The sequence below is a fragment of the Serinus canaria genome, chromosome 5 (assembly GCF_022539315.1).
Source record: "Serinus canaria isolate serCan28SL12 chromosome 5, serCan2020, whole genome shotgun sequence".
Lineage (NCBI taxonomy): Eukaryota > Metazoa > Chordata > Aves > Passeriformes > Fringillidae > Serinus > Serinus canaria.
The window spans coordinates 27,533,070-27,550,869 of NC_066319.1; the positions used below are offsets into that span (position 1 = coordinate 27,533,070).

Sequence of the window (17,800 nt, forward strand, 5' to 3'; positions counted from 1 at the left end):
ATCAAACAATCAATTTGCATTTATATAGCACCATCTGAAAAGGAAGCATCACAAGCACTTTAGCCAACTAAGGAAAAATTGAACTAAGCCAAGCCACTCAGGAGAGCAGGTAAGGTCAAACAAGTTCTCAGCAGCAAGACAAATTAATAAGTGTGTCTGCCCAGCTGCTTCTAAAAGGATGGAATGTTTCAGGGTAAGAGCATTAAGGCAGATTTAATCCCACAATCAAATAAGGAAATGAAATCAGTTCTTCCTCAGGTGATTCTCCTAGGTCTCAAGGAAGCAGACTGCAGCAGCTTGAGTGCATGCTCCAGACCTAATTATTCATCCCGACGAACAGGGCTGACTTTCAGAGCTGCTGAAAGCGCCGTGCTTGGGAGGGTTCTGCGAGTGCCAGGAGCGGCACGGCCAAGGTCACGGCGCGGCCGAGCAGAGCTGTGTACGTACCCAGCTGGTCAGCGATGCTGTCCTCGCTCCTCTGCCAGCTGGGAGTGGACTTGCCGCTGCCGCCCGTGTCCGACTGCGTGTTCTGCCTGTCAATGGAAGCGGGGGATCTGCGGCTAATTCCAAACCTGTTCTCCCCAAACACAAAGCAGATAAGCAATTTAAATATACATAAACCTCACACAAAGGGGAAAAAAAGCACTTTTAAGAAGCCAGTGTCAAACAACAGGGCAAACCAATGCATAGCACGAATGCTTGAGGGATTTATAATGCTTTGCCATTTCATTTTTGTGGTAGCTCTCAAGACCCTTTTACCAGCTTTAATGCATGTGATTACAATATACATTAATTTATTGAGCATCCTTGGGCAAGAACAACTGGTTTACAACGCTACAATTGAAAAAAAAAAAAACAGAACAAAACTTTAAGAAAGAAAATTATGAGTTTTTATTTACACAGATGTTTACATAAAAAGGTGACCAGACTTTTACATGGTAGTAGAAAACCCAACACAGTGAGTAAAATGTAAAAGTTTGGACAAAAACCACATAGGGAAATGAGGTGTGTTTAACTGGGAAAAGATTAGATCCTTTCAACTACCTCAAAGCACTACCTCAAACTAGTCAAAGCACCAGAAAGTTTGTTGGGACAATCCCATGGATCTCAGCCACTTCCCTGGGCTCCAACCAAGAGAGTAGTAAGGCCATACCTCTGGGTGATGCAGACATATATGCCAACAATATGGATTTGTTTGGGACAATAATAACACTGCCAAATATTTTAATAAGGGTGTATAAAGTCAGCTATTGAATATGGATTCTCAAATCCTGGGGTTTTATAAATTCTGGAAATTCCTAAGTTATTTGATCATAAAATTATTTGAGTGGATTAGTGCAAGCTAAACATAGGTGTAAGAAAGTAGTGAGACATACACCTATTGCTGTAAAAGAAAGCATTCAGAGCAAAATGAAAACTGTTCAATGGCCTTTGTAAATCCTGTCAGAATAGGCAGATGGATTTCAGAAAGATCAATAAAAACAGAGTAAACTCAAGGAGATCAAGCTAATGACAAAAGAGAACACAGTGCCCATGTGCCACACTGAGCCTATATGCCTCATATGCCTAAAAGCCTGTAAGACTTGAAATCTACAGTTCTGTATTACATATAAATCACTTCTAAGTCTGCAAGAATTATAGCTGGGTTCAGAAATAGCAGATCAATCATTAAGAATTCATCAAGAATAATGCATTTCTGATATTTTTATTTTAATCAGATTTGCCCTGAAGGAAAAAGAAAATCCTTCAACTCTACATACACAGAATAACACACAAAGTAATTACAAGCTGATATATCATCTCTATATCAATGAGTTTCTCTATCTGTAGTGTCTAATAAAATGAGACAAAATCAAAGAGCCCAGCTGTGCTGTCTACTCAGTCTATGAGCTACAGGCTGCCCCATGCAGCCTCCAATGTAAGACACCTTCCCAGTTGTCAGAACAAGCTCAATGTGGTTATCCCACTTGAAGTTCACATACTTTTAAACTGAAATGAACCCACCACAGCAACATTATACAGCTCAGAACAACAAAATCCCACTCCCATCCTCAAAGACAAGCAGCTGGAACATGCTTGTAATGTGCAGCACATATTGAAATTTCAGCCTTCTAAAAATTCACCCAAATGTGATCATACTTCCCTTTTGTTCACTGCTCCCTGATACAGCCGGCATAGATTTCGATGAATTAGAAAAAGTAAGGAAAACCTGCATATATCTGCCTAAGTAGGATTTCTCTTATCAAATACTTAAATGAAACATGATGATTTCAATACCAATACAAGATACGTATAACAAGTCTAAACATTGTTATACGTATCTTGTATTGTTATACGTTATGCATTTCAAAGGTGATTGATTGATTTCTTAAACACTGATCTGTGGTCTAACTTTAATGATTTGTAAACAAACTCTCATGGGAAGAATATATTTTCATGATAAAATAACTAGAAGCTGGCATCTAAAAGAAAAAGCCAAGCCCCAAACAAATCTTGGTGCAATGAAGTTGCATTGCATCAATATTTTGCTTTCTCTTGTGATGTCCTCCTACCTAACCTCCATTATGTTCATATGCATATAGGCTGTCTATGTATGATTAAATTCTACTTTCTACAATAATTTATTGATGCAATAGTGAATGCACAAACACAGTGTAAGTGTACAGAACACACATATACACATCAAGATCAATATGTACATTCTTGAGGGCAGTGAAGTTTTTGTTTAAACTCAGCTTAGGATATGGATCAATAATCTAGAGGCAGCAATTACTGCTTCTACCAATGTCTGACAGAGGCTGGACTCAAGCATTCTTCTGGTCATTAAATTTCACAAACGTTCCGATTGTCACACTGTGTAACAATAAATAAATGTATGTGCAAAAGGTGAGGCTGAGATATCCTGCACTGGGAAATCTCAGAGAGTGGTGTATCTAGAGCACTGGAACTTGATCTCTCAAAGACTACCTTCAGGACATGGCTCTCCCTTGGCCCTTATTCCAGCCCATCATTCTCTCTAACATCTTAGCAACTCAATGTTTCAATTTCTCTTGCCTGTTTTAACACATCCAGGGTAATGCTGACCAGCCCCACCTGGGATACCAAACACCTGCCGAGGTGCCCTGAACCTGCTCCTTCAGACCAATCTTAAACAGAAGATGAACATGGAACTGGCATCAGCTTTTAGTAAAGGGACAGACATTAAATTGCTTCTTGAGGCAAGGAAAACATTCCTTTACAATCACATTTTTCATGTGTTCCATTTAGCCTTTACATGCTTACCATTTTGGCAGATGTTTGGGAAATCCTGAATACGTATGATTCATGTGTACAAAGACAGTATGAGAGGCAAACTGCTTTTCTTATAAGAATAGAACAGAACAGTAAAATAATTGGAATAAAGAAATCGGGGCTTTTCTAAAGAGCATCCAATAAAGACCATGAAAAGTTCATGTATTAATTGCTTGTTTCATTCTTCCATTTAAACTGTTTTCTTGCACCAAATTAAAACTTCAACTCCAAAATGACAGTATAGTCAGCATTTCTAGGACACATCTCTGCTGAAATTTCAAAATGATTGAAGAATGCTGCAGTGAACATATGTTTATAATTACCTTAAAAGATGGAAAAGGGATGGGTGCTGGTGTGCTCTGGGGACAATTCAAAAAAAACCTTAAAGTGTGTCAGAAAATCCCTTCTTACTCAAGCCCTTATGGTTGTGATGGTCTAAGGACATATGGCAGCAATACCTTTTTTGTAGTGCAAATGATGTCGTTGGAAAAGAGCAAACGATAAAGCTACTCATCAGAATTCAAGGTAACACTGAAATGCTGCTGGCAGTGATGTGAATGAGCCAGAAAGTCTACAGAGGATTAAGAGGTTAAGTGCCTTTTTCCAGCTGCAGAGCCCTGGATACACCTATATCTACTGTTTCCTCACAGCAAAGTTTAACAGGTTTAAGGGCAAATCTCCTAAAGTCAGTAGGACGTAAGCACAAACTCAAACAGTGACCAGAACAGGCCTGATAGTGTCATGAATCAAAGCCTTCATGAAGGTGGGCAGCAGAGAAGAGATTGACTCTTCATAAAACATCAAACTGAGATGCAGGAAGGACAGGGGAGGACAAATCTTCAGTGCTGTGGAGCAAGAAGCAGTACTTTTTCAAACACATGCTCAGAAAAGTGTTCTCTGGGCTGACACAGAGCACCTAGAAGCAAAAAACAGTGCCCTTGTACAAAGCAGTTCTGGACAATGGCATTTAATCCTACTAATAATATATATTTTAAAACAAAGATATTCCTACATTACAGAAGACCCAAACCAAAATTAATAACACATAATGATCTGCAAAGTACTCAAGAATACTTCAGAGGGAAGATCTGCAGTGTGAACTATCAGCAGTTTTGCCCCTTTATCTCCTCTATGGGAAGTAATTTGGAATGTAGTTGACAGCTTTTCTGCTGCCTTTTTTTTTTTTTTTTTCCTACTTGGAGATCTTTGATTTATTGGTCCTTCTGGTGCTCTCTGAAAATGATACAGATTTAATTTCTTCCTCTGCAAGTTGCCCCTTGCATTGACACTTGAGAGAGTTTGAAGATTTCTGGAAAGTTGGAAGCCTTAAGACAGAATGACTGTGAACATGTGAAAAAGAAGCTAGATGTGGATTAATTAGCACTTTTGTGCCTAGACATCTTAGCTGCACTCAATACTACTTTGCTTCAACTATTAACTGACTGCAAAGTCCCAAACCTATTACTTCTTCTCTTTTAGAATCTAAATCTGTGAAAGAAAGCAATTTGCCACACGAAACAAGCACCTTTAATGAAGGTTTTTAAATAAATAAAAGTCCTTCTGTGTAGTAACCTGAGCAGCTGCAGACTAGGATCAGAGAGAGCAGTTAGGGTGCAAGGTAAAAGTGGAAGCAAAAGATTTTTAAAACTGGCTTTTTCAAGAAGCATGACAGTGTTGTTTGAAAACAGCCATGGTTCCATGCATGTAAACAACAGCTGACAGGAGCCTGCGTAAGCACTCCTTGAGCGCACATTACAACAAACGGAACAGAGAACAAAAAATCTGCAGAAACAGAGTACATAAAAAGTCTGGTGCCTACCCTTCTGGCATGGATTTTTGTCTGTAAGTGCCTCCAGTAGAGCCAGTGTCACTCGAGGAGGATAAGTTGCTTGGAGAGTTACGGCACTGCTGCGACCTCGCTAAGGCGATGGAGGAGACGGTGACGTAGACATCGGAGCCAGGGGACAGCCTGCTCAGAGCAAGGGAAGCCTCACATCAGCAGGATCACACTGCAAGGCATGCTCAACAACACCCTGCAAACTGCCACAGCTGCAAGCAATGCCATCGTGGAGAGAGCAGAAATCCTATCAGCTGAAGGATCAGACAATTCCCCATTATTCATCTACTGGAAACCATGAAAATCAACTGTAAAACCCTGGATGCATGGGAAGAAATAAAGGCCAATGTGGGAAGAAAATTCTGGCATGCACTAGGAAAACATTCTGGTTTCTAAAGTCTGTTGTTACAGATTGATTGTAAAGAATTACAAAACATGACATTCCTCATCAAAATACCAAATAGAAGAAAATATTCCTAATTCTCACAGCAAACTCTTGCCTAGAACTTAAACTAAATGTAGAGAGCTGCCTATGCAAACTCTTCCAAGAGTATCAAGCTTAGCTCTATGCCACCAAACTTGTCTTTAAAACACAATGACTAAAAAAATGCAATGCAATCTATACATACCACCTTAAAACTTAACATTCTAATACAAAACTATAACATTCTAATACAAAACTATCTCAACAGATCAAGAACTCTGAAAACAAAGACCTGAGTCACATAAAGCCTTCACCTGTCAGAATAACCATACAGCAAATAAACAGTCTCGAACTGCAACACATGCAGCTGGGCAGAATGGCTGGAAGCAGCAGGCTTATACTGCCCAACTCATATCCTGTTCTGTAGTCAAAGGCTTTCTTAGATAACTGCTAGCTTTGTGCATTTTGTTTCCCAAACCCCAGCAGAACTCACTGCTGTTAGCTGGCTCTTTGTTCTACTCAGTCGTGACTGAGTATTCAAAAGTTTTACAGTGATTCAAGCAAAGTTTGAATTAATACCATTCACAAACATCAAACTCCTACTGTGAACAAAAGCCTTTATCTAGGAAAACAGTAATTTGCACAAGCTAAATAATTTAATATTTGAAAAACAGATAATGACTTCAGTGAAACATATAGATAACTTGCCTCAGCACCCAGCTTGGGTCTTGGGCTTTAGAAGATCTTAGCCTGGCCATTTAATCTGTATCTCTAAAGCAGTGGCAGATTTTAAATTAGCTCTTACCACAATACTGTAAAAACTTGAAAAAGTTTAAAAAATCTTTTGGAAATTAAAAATAATTATTGAACTGATTAATGATCCTTATATATGCATATATATCAAAACAGTGTGTGTATATATATTTATATTTACATTTATAGCAAATGTGTATTGTCCTCCAAAGTACTTTGCAAGAAAGCAGTAAACTAACAAAATCTTAAAATAGAAAGAGCAGTACAACTGGATCAAACATTTTCACCATCTGGAATTTCATGAAGTGCATCTAACTAATAATAGCTCTTCTTCTGAGACAAAAAAGGAATTATCTAAGGCCTGACCATGGTAAGTACTACACCAATTCCAGTAATGCCTTTCCAGTCTAACAAACATATTTTAACTTATCCCACATTTATCAAGCAACTATTATGAAATATTTGTTTGTAAAGAACATGGTTGAAGACTTGAAAACTTGGGGACCCATAAGCCAAGCAGTTTATTTTCCCAGAAGCATTCCTCTAAAAGAAAAAATTGTTTGGCCACACAAAAATGCTCTTTCATTAGCATTTGCTCACATATAAAGGCACACACATTTAAACTCAGTTACACTTGCAGAGCAATACACAGTTTAAAATGATGACCTTTTCTCCCAAGACTAAACTGGAATTGATGGCAAGGAAACCAATTACTTTTTGAATAATTTCTTTGAAATTTTTTCTGCTGAAAAATGCTTACATTTTCATTTCAGATTCAGCTATGTCTTGTCTTTTCTTCCTATGCCTTGCCAAAAAGTGACAGCACTGTTCAGAAGGAACTTCTAAATTTCAGAACTATGTCATAGAGCTCTAACTCATTTACAAAGAGGAAAGACCTTGAGGGCAAACAAAATTGCATTATAAATGTGATCTGAACAATAGGGATGAGCAACCAGTCAGGTAGGACATTCTTTTATTTAAAGCACACATATATTTTCGTTACAGTTCACAATTGCACTAAAACGCACTAACACTATAAGACATTTCATTTTGTGTGAAGCACATAAGAGGAAAGAACTTAAGAGCAAATTAGTTCAAATTGACTTTTTGAACTGCTTTGAAATCTTTTGATGAAAGGCACTTCCCAAGACAAAAGGTGTATTGTGTTGTGTTAGCAGTATGCCCCTATAGCTAAAATAATATAAGCCGGTCTTTTGTTTATAATTAAAAACCATACTAAAGCAAGCTCTTATCTATTTCAAAAGAGTTTTAAAAAGGAATGCCAAAATGGTTAAGTGCATGAGTCCCACAATTGAATTTAAAAATAGGCCAAGCATCCATTACATTAAACAGATACAATTACATTGAAGTCAATTGAACTGGGATTATCCCATGCATGATTTAGTTCTAACAGATCTAGTTCATCCTGAAAGAACTGGTTGAGTCTTGCCAAGTATGGGAAGAACATCATCTTTTGTGAAAGCAGTGAGTGGAATAGGCATACATTTACTTTGTTTAATATGACAGCACAGACATTGAAAGCATCCATGTTGCTCTTAATAAATGAATTTCCATGTCATTAGCTGTAATTTTCCCCACTATTCAGTGTGCATAGGTATGCAGTACACACATCAGAGGGAAAATGTCAGTCTAGGTCACTTTGTGCTATGGCCTAAGGCAGGCTAATGACAAGATCACACACAGGTGCCTTTTCCTGTAACGCTGTACAGGTGCAGGGACTATACTGAGCTCAGATGCAAAGGAAGGTCAGGCTGGCAGAGGAGGGAAAATAGCCTTACAGTCAGTGCTGACTTGGCAAACTGAATTCTAACTCTGTGCTCACTGAAGCCCTCCGATGTGACCACTACTGTATTTGTTAATGACAATTTTTCATTTGTTGTAACTAATTTTAATTTCTCAAAAGGCCTTATTTGATTCCAAGGCCCACTATATCTTGGAGCTGAAATCTTCCTGAAGCAGCTAAAGTCAACTGAGGCTATAATTTGAATATATAAAATATTAACAATGCTGGGCACACTTCCAAATATGAGATGGCCAAAATAAGCAGAACAAGTAATTAGAACATAATTTATCTCTCTACCTTTGTTCTTAATCTGAAAAGGGCCAAAGACATCTCTTCTCACACAAGAATTTTGAAAAGTAAGTTTAATTAATACCCATGAAGCATTCAGAAACTATAGTAATGGGCACCCCTGTAAAGCTTAGAGGGGAATTAGTAATGGCATCTTTACAACAGGATTTGAATGTCATCCAGTAAATAAGGGACAGAGTAATGAAGAGGAAAAGAAAAATTAAATAGCTCTTCTTTAATGAGCTGCATCCACTGTGTGAATTGAATGAGGCAGATGTCCTCTGTTACAAGAAATTCGTGTAATTTAATCAAAAGAAGCATCTGAATACACAGTTACACAAGAGTTCTGGAAAAAACAGCACAGCAAATTTAATTCTGGCATGCTTACCTTCCATGTGTTTGAGTTTTACAATCCTAGTAATACTGCAAGCCACAACAATTTCCTGCGAACACTGTCTCAAATGCTCTCATGTTTAAAAGAAAACAATCCATTCAATTCAAAAAGGAAAAAAAACCAGCAATTTTGAGGAAGGGGACAGTGAATGAAACAGAAAAGGCAATTATGCTGTCATGTTGTACCTTCTCAAGTTTTTGGGTTTTTTTCAAGTTGATCATCACCTTTCAGAAAACGCATATTGTAACAACAAAACAGAGGCAGGCAGCGGGACACCAGCTGTACAGAAGAGTTTGTGTATGAAGACACACTGAACAAGCTCTGTGGCTCCAGGGATTATAGGGAAACTTATCCTCTCTGCTTCACTTCATCCAAACATGAATTACACTGGACCAAGCAAGCAGTGATTACTCACTAGCCTTCATGACAAAAGAACAAGTAGGAGGTCTAGAACTACCAAGAGACCAATTAGCAGAAGCCTGGATGAAGAGATAGCAGCCACAGCAGTACAGGTGCTGCACCCAGCTCCAGGCAATCTTCCACAGCAGACAGCCAGGGGATTGTCAGACCTTGTAAAAAGAGTCTTTCTTTACACCTGTAAGCATTTCTTATGGTTATCTCTGGGCTCATTGATGGCCTTCTTCAAACAAGAATGGCCAAACCTTGACATGACACTTCATGGCTCTCTTCTCAGATGTTTTTACCTTGCAAGAGTTTGGCTGCACAGGCATGCATACTAACAAACCTCTGGTTTTTCCACTGCAGACATCCAGCTCTAGGTCCCGGAGCTGGTAGGAAATATATGGTATATAACCTCACGTTAGTACATGCTTTAATTTGAAGAATGTTTTGAGAACATTTAAATATCAAATCTTCAAACCCCATGAGGTAGGCAGTGCATGTACTACAATGCTGACTTGACAGGTAGCAAGATGAGCACAGACACCTGTTTGTTTATATTTGGAAAAATGTCACTGATGCAAGAGACACAGCAGCAGATAAGGATTTTTAGGTAATATGGGAAGAGTTTAAAATACAATCTGCCTGCAGGAATTAACCTATAAACTATAACTGGCATAATTACTTTCACTGACTACATGGCCATCATTCAAGTATGGAGACTTAGGGCAAGAATGTGCTTCAAAGTCCTCAATGTGACACAAAACCAACTAACGATATTGTTCTAATACTTCCATACTGCGGAATTTTACTGCCAGTGTGTGACTGCAGTCATGTTGTAATTCAGATTTCCATTTGGTTTGAAATATTAACTGTGCTCAGAAATTTTCTAGTTGAGAGCCTTGAGCTTTCATGCAACAGTACTCAGCTGCAGACTGAAGTGCTCAAGTCCAGACTTGAGTCTTCAACATGCTTTTCACTGATTTCCACACTTTTTCAAATGTCTGTCAATCAAGTTTTAGTTAAAACTGGTTCCAGCTTAATTGACAAATTAATTAAGAACAGATAATTACCTACCATTATCTCCTCTCCTTTCCTTGTACATTGTTTCTTACTACAGTGAAGAAACCAAGTGAACAAAAAACCTGAAAAGTGGGGGGGGGAATAAAAAATCAAGTGCTATAATTACATGTTCACTAAAAACATTAGCCCTGGTTTACTTCACACATATGTGGTTTATTGTTTTTTCCTTAACATAGCCTGATATTCATTCTGGGTAACAGGCTATATAGTATCCCACACGGTAATTAATATTGTGAAATACACCATAACTTGGAATTTATTTAATTTATAATATTAGATTTTGTAGTCTTAATGTTGCAGTAACATTAGAGATTTATTTTACATTTATAAAGTTCTGGGTTATTTTTCCTACCTACAAATACCCACCTATATCAATAATGACTCCATTCAAGGATCCAGGTACTGTGAAGATCAGGGAAAATAAGTGAGTAAGTTGGATATATGAAGATAATCCAAAGAAGGCAAATGTAAGTACTCAGCTGGACAGGGCATCTGTCTGCCTTTGCAGAATGAGGGATTGTCAAGCAACACACTCTCTCCCACCTACAACAGCAGTCTCAATGGGGAGACAATGTTTAGATGAATTTGAAGTGAAACTCTCCTGTTCTCAAGACTGCTAATGCAGATTTTATTTATTTCTAACATATTTAAATGGACTAAAGGGAGCAAAGCACAGCAGAGCACCACCACTACTGCCTGCACCAGAAACATGCACAGATTTCAGCACCTCCTCCTCAGTGTTCTTTAGGGTAAATATGAAAACGAGTGGTGAAAAACCAAATGAGACAGCAGTTAAGAGGGCTATGAAAAACCCACCTTTGTTCATTTTAAAACTTTACACAATAAGAAGTATCTGAGCCTTCTGAAAAGCAAAGCTTTCTTTTATCATGAAGAGAAAAGACAAATGAGTCTTGCAGTGAGCTTATTGCTGAGGTTTTCCCCCTCCTGTAGTTCTTTATAATGAAAAAAATAAAATTTCTTCCCTTTAACTGAAAAGACATTAAACTTATGTGATGATATATTTAAACTTGATTTACCCAAGACTAACATGTTTAGCAGACCAGAAAGATGACAGAAGACACTTTTCAAGCATCCAGAAAAATTCCCAGTGAAATTTTAAAGCTACTTTGATAATATACTTTCAAGGATGAAAAAATCCAATAGAACCCTTTCTGAATAATAATAAAAAGAATACTCAAAAGAATGCCTAGAGGAGAAAAAAAAAACCCAATCAAAACAACCCACCAGCTACATGCCCTGAAAATGAAGGAAATGAAAAGTCAAAGTTTCACTTTTTGAAAACAAATACTGACTAAGAAAATGTAATTTTCACTTTGCAAACATTTATCAGGCCATAACCCCCCTTCTAGAAGCCTCCAGAGACTGGGTAAATCTTGAATGCCTTAGGTAGGTGAAGTTGCCTGTGTACAATTCTATGCACAAGGAAGACACAGTTGTTAATACCACTTCTCCCAGGGCAGCCAAAGGCTCTCTTCAACCAAGCCAACTCAAGACTGCAGCCAAGCTCTCTGGTTAATGCCATGATGAGATGGAAGCATCTGGAAAAACCAGAAACTCAACAGAATTCAATAGTCTGTCACTGCCTTAAGCTTTTCCCAGGTATTACTGTGCCTCTTGGAGCCACATAAGGAGATTGTTCAGCACTGGAGAGAGCAAAAAAATGCCACCAGCTCAGCTGCTCTTCCTTTCAGTTCAGCATCTGCCTGTCTTTAGCTCTGAGAGGCAGATATAGCCTGTAGCCATGCAATTTTTATGTTGGTCCAAATACATAATTTGAGAATCAAGTCCAGCATTTCAGTGGCTTCTGCAACCTTTTTTTAACAGACAGTCTAGTCAGGTCATCTATGAAATTATTAGTGCTTCCAGTGTTGCACTTTTTTTCCAACTCCCACAGATGGGAGCTTTATATATTTAAGAAAAAGAAAGTAAGAATATGAAGTCCTTAGCAACCACTGTAATTTCCTAACAAGGTATCCAACACAGAAGTTTCAATTTCACCTTGGTAGTTTCTTGGTCTTGGCTGTACCATCTGTGAACATGTTTTTCCATCCCCAGTTCTTCAAGATGTGAAAAAGATTTTAAGTTGCTTCATTAGAACTCTCTTACATTATCCACAATATACATCTTATTACCACTGCTTTGTATTTTTCACCCACAAAGATGATCAGAACCTATCTAAAGCTTTTTTCCCTAGGAATTGTCCAAAATAAGAAATACAAGCTATTAACTTGCTTTCGTCCACAGATCTCATTGCAAATGCAGAGACAGATTTGTATAGATAATCAAACCAATGATAGTACATTTGAATGCTATCAAATATGTAATTTTCCATGAAAGAATAAAAATACTGTTACATGATGGCCCTGATACCCCTCTCCTAACAATCGCTTTCTTGTTTAAAGAACTCAAAACAACAAAAAACCCCAAACCACCCTGGAGAAATCCAAAATTAGAACAATTTCTCCTCTAGCCTAAAATGTCTGAACACTGAACACTCCCCAATCAGATAAATTTCCTTCTATACTAGTCAGAATTCTCTTGCTAAAAACCCTGTTAGATACTATTTTTGCTTTGGGTGCTTTAGGCAATACCAAGCCCATGAACAAGATAAATTTTTGATTTACTTTTTCAAAATGCTGACGTTCATGAACACTTAGCTCTAAAACTCTGTAACTCATTTGAAACTTAAATATCACAGCAGTTTGAGAATACCATCCAACACAAAGAAACATCCCAGCATACTTTATTTTGTGGTTAATTGTGCCAGGAAAGCTATTTCCTTTTGATTATTGTTTCACTCATAGTCATGCTGTCTTTTGACTAATTAAAACCAAGATTAAAAGCAGTCTTCAGATACTTAGATAAAACTCCTGTGAATTTTCCCAGGCAAGACTCAGAGCAGCAATGAGAAGCCATTTGTGAAGAAGACACATACCTCCGGCTCTCCAACGGGCGCCCGTCACTAGAGATGCTTCGGGGAATGTTGGCTCGTTCTGGGGGTGGCATTTTCCCTTCTCCTTTTCCAGAGCTAATCCTAGATGGTACTGGGCTTTGCATTTGAGAGGGCACCTGAGCCACATGAGGTCCCTGCCCTTTGCTTGCATTTCGCTGCCATTTGTTATTATTTCTGAAGGGAAATTTGAATTCATATGACATTCCTTCATTCACTTTGTACTCCATCACTGGCATACGGTAGTTTTCTGAAGAACTCCTGGAAATGAAGAAAGTAATATGCAGCTATAAAAAATAAAAACACGTGCCATAATCACAAGAAGGGAAACCTGAAGACAGAAGCTGAACCAATTCTATGAAAGTATGAGATTTTCTTTTTAAGAAATGTTTATTTAACAAATTTTAGAAGGCTCGCACAAGAAAAAGGACTAATGATGGATTTCATCCTGGTGAGAGATACACAACAGACTACAATGGACTCTTCCTTGTTGGACTTTGCCCTGATTCTCACACACTAACAACCCTGTTGTCACCATCACTGAGCCCTAACCCAATGCCTGTCCTTGTCTGTCCCTCCAGAAGAGTTTACAGCCATCCATTCCAGCATTCCAGTTGATACTCTCTATCTGATACTGGGCTAGAAAAGCTAAAAGAGATATGTGAGAAGGGTATCTCCCCTTCCTAAAGCCATGTGTTTTAGAACTTACCTGCACCCAGACAAATAAGACCTGAAATGTTTGTTCTTTTTGAGACACATCTTTCTGGTGCCCACACATTAAAAGACAAGAGTCACATGAAATAAGGCACTAGACAGAACTTTCAAACACCTTTGGCTTTGGAGTACCTCAGTTGATAAATTTGCACATTATGAAAAGACTTGCTAGAAACTGTAGATGCCAAACCCCAAAGATGCTTCCTGAGGAACAGCACAGCATAAGAATCTGACTAGAACAGGACATAAGCTTATGCAGCCCACATAGGAAACAAGGCAAACTTCTGCATATATTTCAAATGAGGCACTTGGAAAAAAGATGGGATCTTCTGCTTCGGTAAGGATAATTTTGGCATTTCTCTTGACAAATATGTATGTATATATCTGAGTGAATACTGAGTATGTTTTATCATAATTACTTTATCCACATACATCACTCTCTAATGGAAAGAAAAATAAAAAATCAGTGCAAAATTTTGAACCCATAGCTCTTCCTCTAAGCAATTATACCATGAGGGGTAAGAAATATTAGTATATCTTCCCTGCAAAAACCAAAACACAAGACAGAATTTGTTATCTGGCCATGCTGACATAAGCAAGGTCTAATAGGAACAGACAAAGTGAAACAGTCAGTGTTGAGGTCTTGCTGCCCACAGTATACTCATTTTGCAGTTTTATGCTGGTCTACCCTCCAGTCTTAATGCCTAAATTAAATTATCAGTTGAAAGGCATGAGATGTGCTTCTGAAGCACATGTAGGTCAGCTTCACCTGAAAGTCTCCCAGGCCACTCTGATGTGATCCACTGCACGCTAGACAGGGATGAGCAGGAGACAAGGCCACTCACAACTGAACTACAATATTGATAATTTATATCCTTCGTTTTTCTTTTCTCTTCATATTTTATGTCCCTGCTATTCTTCTCCCAGTGGTTTATTTACTTAGCTTGGGTTTCTCTTTTTCCTCCCTGCAACATCCTTACAGTTTAACAAGCAGAAATGCACAATGTCCTTAGTTTCATTTCAGCCAACTAAATGAGTTCAGTAGCAATGTTTTAGTAATCATGGTTTAGTAGAGACTTAACCATAAAAAGGCCTGCCTCTGCACAGGGCATGAGAATGTGAACTGGGGTATTTGGATGTATTTTTGCATCGCCTACTGACCTTGTACATGTGCCTGTTGCCAAGTCAGCTTATCTAACTGCACCCCAACATCATGCCAACCAATTTATTAGAATAGGGACTGCTTCTCATATTGGAATGCATCTTCATTTTTAGTTATGATCTGCAGAATTTACTGTAGTAGAAATACTCAGTGACCTCCAGAGGACATAATGAAAGGACTCCAGTTGCAGAAATCTGATTGCCAAAAGAGAAACTGCTTTGTGCAAATACTTAACTGAAGTCTCTAGTAATACATGTAGGATAGCTACAAATTCAAGACACAGTTCTTGAACTGTTATGATTTTGGATAGAGTAAACGGGGGGATCAAGAGTTGCTTTATGGAATTTTATAACTAGCAATAACCCACCATGAACATTTGCTCACTAGACAGCAACAACAAAACTCAGAGTATTTCAAAAAGTGCAGTCATTTCTCTTACTGCTATGCCTTTAGATGTACTAACAGCAAGCCTGTTTTTGGCTGTACTTAATTTAGTTCAGAAATAATAGGATCTGTGCTTTCCACACTGATTTTTCTGCTCTAATCCTTTCATGATGATTGCAGCTGAACTTTCCAATTGCTCGGGCTGCTAAATACTGCTCAAAACCTTTCCAAATATCTCATGAGTGACCTTATGCCACTCGTCATTTTAATCCCTGACATGTATTCAATTTTCCACTGACAGCCAAAGGACAAAAAACTCCTTTTCTCGCTGCTCTTCTTTTGCTAGCATTGACGAAAGGAGTTCACGTTGCTTGCAATAAAAACAAACATGGATTTTTTTTTACACAAGTAAAAAAAGTCTTTTCTCAGAAACACAATTTCATATAAATATAATAAATAGGTGTTAATGTTCAGCTCCAGTCTTAAATATACAAAGATTTAGCTATTACACCTACAAGGGTATAGGATGATTAAAAAAGAGCAGTGCAAAAATGCTCTCGTGGTCTCTCACTCCAAGAAATCCTCTGAACTTTGGTAACTGTACTTGCTTCTTGGAAAACCTATCCTAAACCTTCAGCTAGCCTGGAGGCAAATTTATTCTATTAAACATCATTCCATTTTAATCCTACAGCAGCATTTCTAGGATACAAATACAGGATGTCAGGAACATATGATTAAGACTTAGTGATGTAGCTGAAGGCTACAGACAATGCTGAGAATTCAGAAAAATTACAGCTTCAGTGTGAGTTCAAGAAAAATTGAGGGACTTAATGTCCAGTTTAAGAAAAATGCACACACTACTGCTTATTTTTGATGAAGCACCAGTTTTAAACTATATAAATATATTTGCAATATACAAAAAATATAAGCAATATAATTGACATGAGCTTCAGGCTTAATACAGATGGCAAGTGAGAGAGATGCAACAAGATCTATGGAGAAAAGAAGAATTTGCAGCAATTTCTCTGGCCAGATCTGTACCTTTGAAAAACCCTCATCATTTACAGCCTTACTTATTGTGAAAATAGAAGTATTTAAGTCTATTCCTAGCTTTCAAGAAACATATACACAGGCATTAGAAACTACCAGCAAACAGCAAAGCAGGCAGAATCGTGTACAATCAATTTTGATGCATAATAAACACACGATTATGACTAAAAAGTTGTTTGATTTCTGTGTTCAATTCCATGGTTCCACTAACTTCTTAACACATATTATTATATTTTAGTATTCAATGAATATTTGGGGGGCATGGAGACTGAGTATGGGCAGTTTTTCCTGCTCTCTTATTCCAACCTTAAAATATTGGATGCTGTATTATAATTATACCAATTTTTTTTGAGGTTAATACCCTATGGTGGCTCTCCCCACAAAACAAGATACAATTTCAGAGCGAACACAGCGACTGCAAAATACCTGCGTGGTGTGCAGTCCTCATAGGGAGGGACAATGACGACCTTCACTGTGACTGATGTCCTGAGCAGATCAATCATTTGCTCGTGGCTCAGGGTGGCCACAGCCACCTTGCAGATCTCCACCAGGCGGCTGCCCTGGCGCAGCCCCGCCTGCCAGGCGTAGCCGTAGGGCTCCACGTCTGCCACGATGCCCTCGTAGTTCACGTGGAAACCCAGCTGGCCCAGGCCATTCCTGCGCAGAGTCATCTCCACGGTTTCACAGCCCTTGGTCACAAGCTGGGAATTGAAATGTAGAAAGACTTTAGTGCACTGAGACACCTCTGGGGCTAACAGAGGTTTAGGGGCTCAAGTTTTGAACAACCAACTCCCAAGGATCATGGTGGGACACGATAAAGGGATATATTTTACAGTCCTAGGTACATTATCAGCTGAAATGAGTCCTGTTGCTCAAACTAAGGTTTTTCAGTAGAATCTGGTTACTCAAGTTCTGTGTTGGAATTTTTACTGCAACCACAGGAATTTTAGAAGATACATGGCAGCACACAACGGAATAAGACATGGAATTACACAAGCATCTCTGTCTTTTATGCTTTAGTAACCAAAAATCATTCTCCATTTCTGGCTGTTTCAGGAAATGGCAAAATTACTTCTCAGTCAGAATGTGGTAGCACAATAAACTGGGGACTATGCCAACTCTTCCATGTACCATGAGCATCAATGTCATCAAGGGCAATTTAATAGGACCTAGATTTCCTTTTTTTCTGGTTGTTATACAACCACACTTGTGAAATTACAGGAAAGAGAATGAAATGTAGCACATT

At 38.3% G+C, this 17,800-nt stretch overlaps 1 protein-coding gene across 4 annotated transcripts in view; it reads right to left on the bottom strand.

Moving 5' to 3' along the window:
• The window catches only part of SIPA1L1 (signal induced proliferation associated 1 like 1), a 199,067-nt gene that overhangs the window by 21,389 nt on the left and 159,878 nt on the right, over nucleotides 1-17,800 (bottom strand). For all 4 annotated transcript variants that reach the window (XM_018907576.3, XM_009102016.4, XM_018907573.3 and 1 more), the window contains 4 exons: nucleotides 16,981-17,255; nucleotides 13,230-13,505; nucleotides 5,111-5,260; nucleotides 448-572 (listed from right to left, as the gene is read on the bottom strand). In XM_018907576.3, the coding sequence (XP_018763121.1) occupies nucleotides 448-572; nucleotides 5,111-5,260; nucleotides 13,230-13,505; nucleotides 16,981-17,255 (826 nt within the window). The remainder of the gene's footprint in view (nucleotides 1-447; nucleotides 573-5,110; nucleotides 5,261-13,229; nucleotides 13,506-16,980; nucleotides 17,256-17,800) is intronic.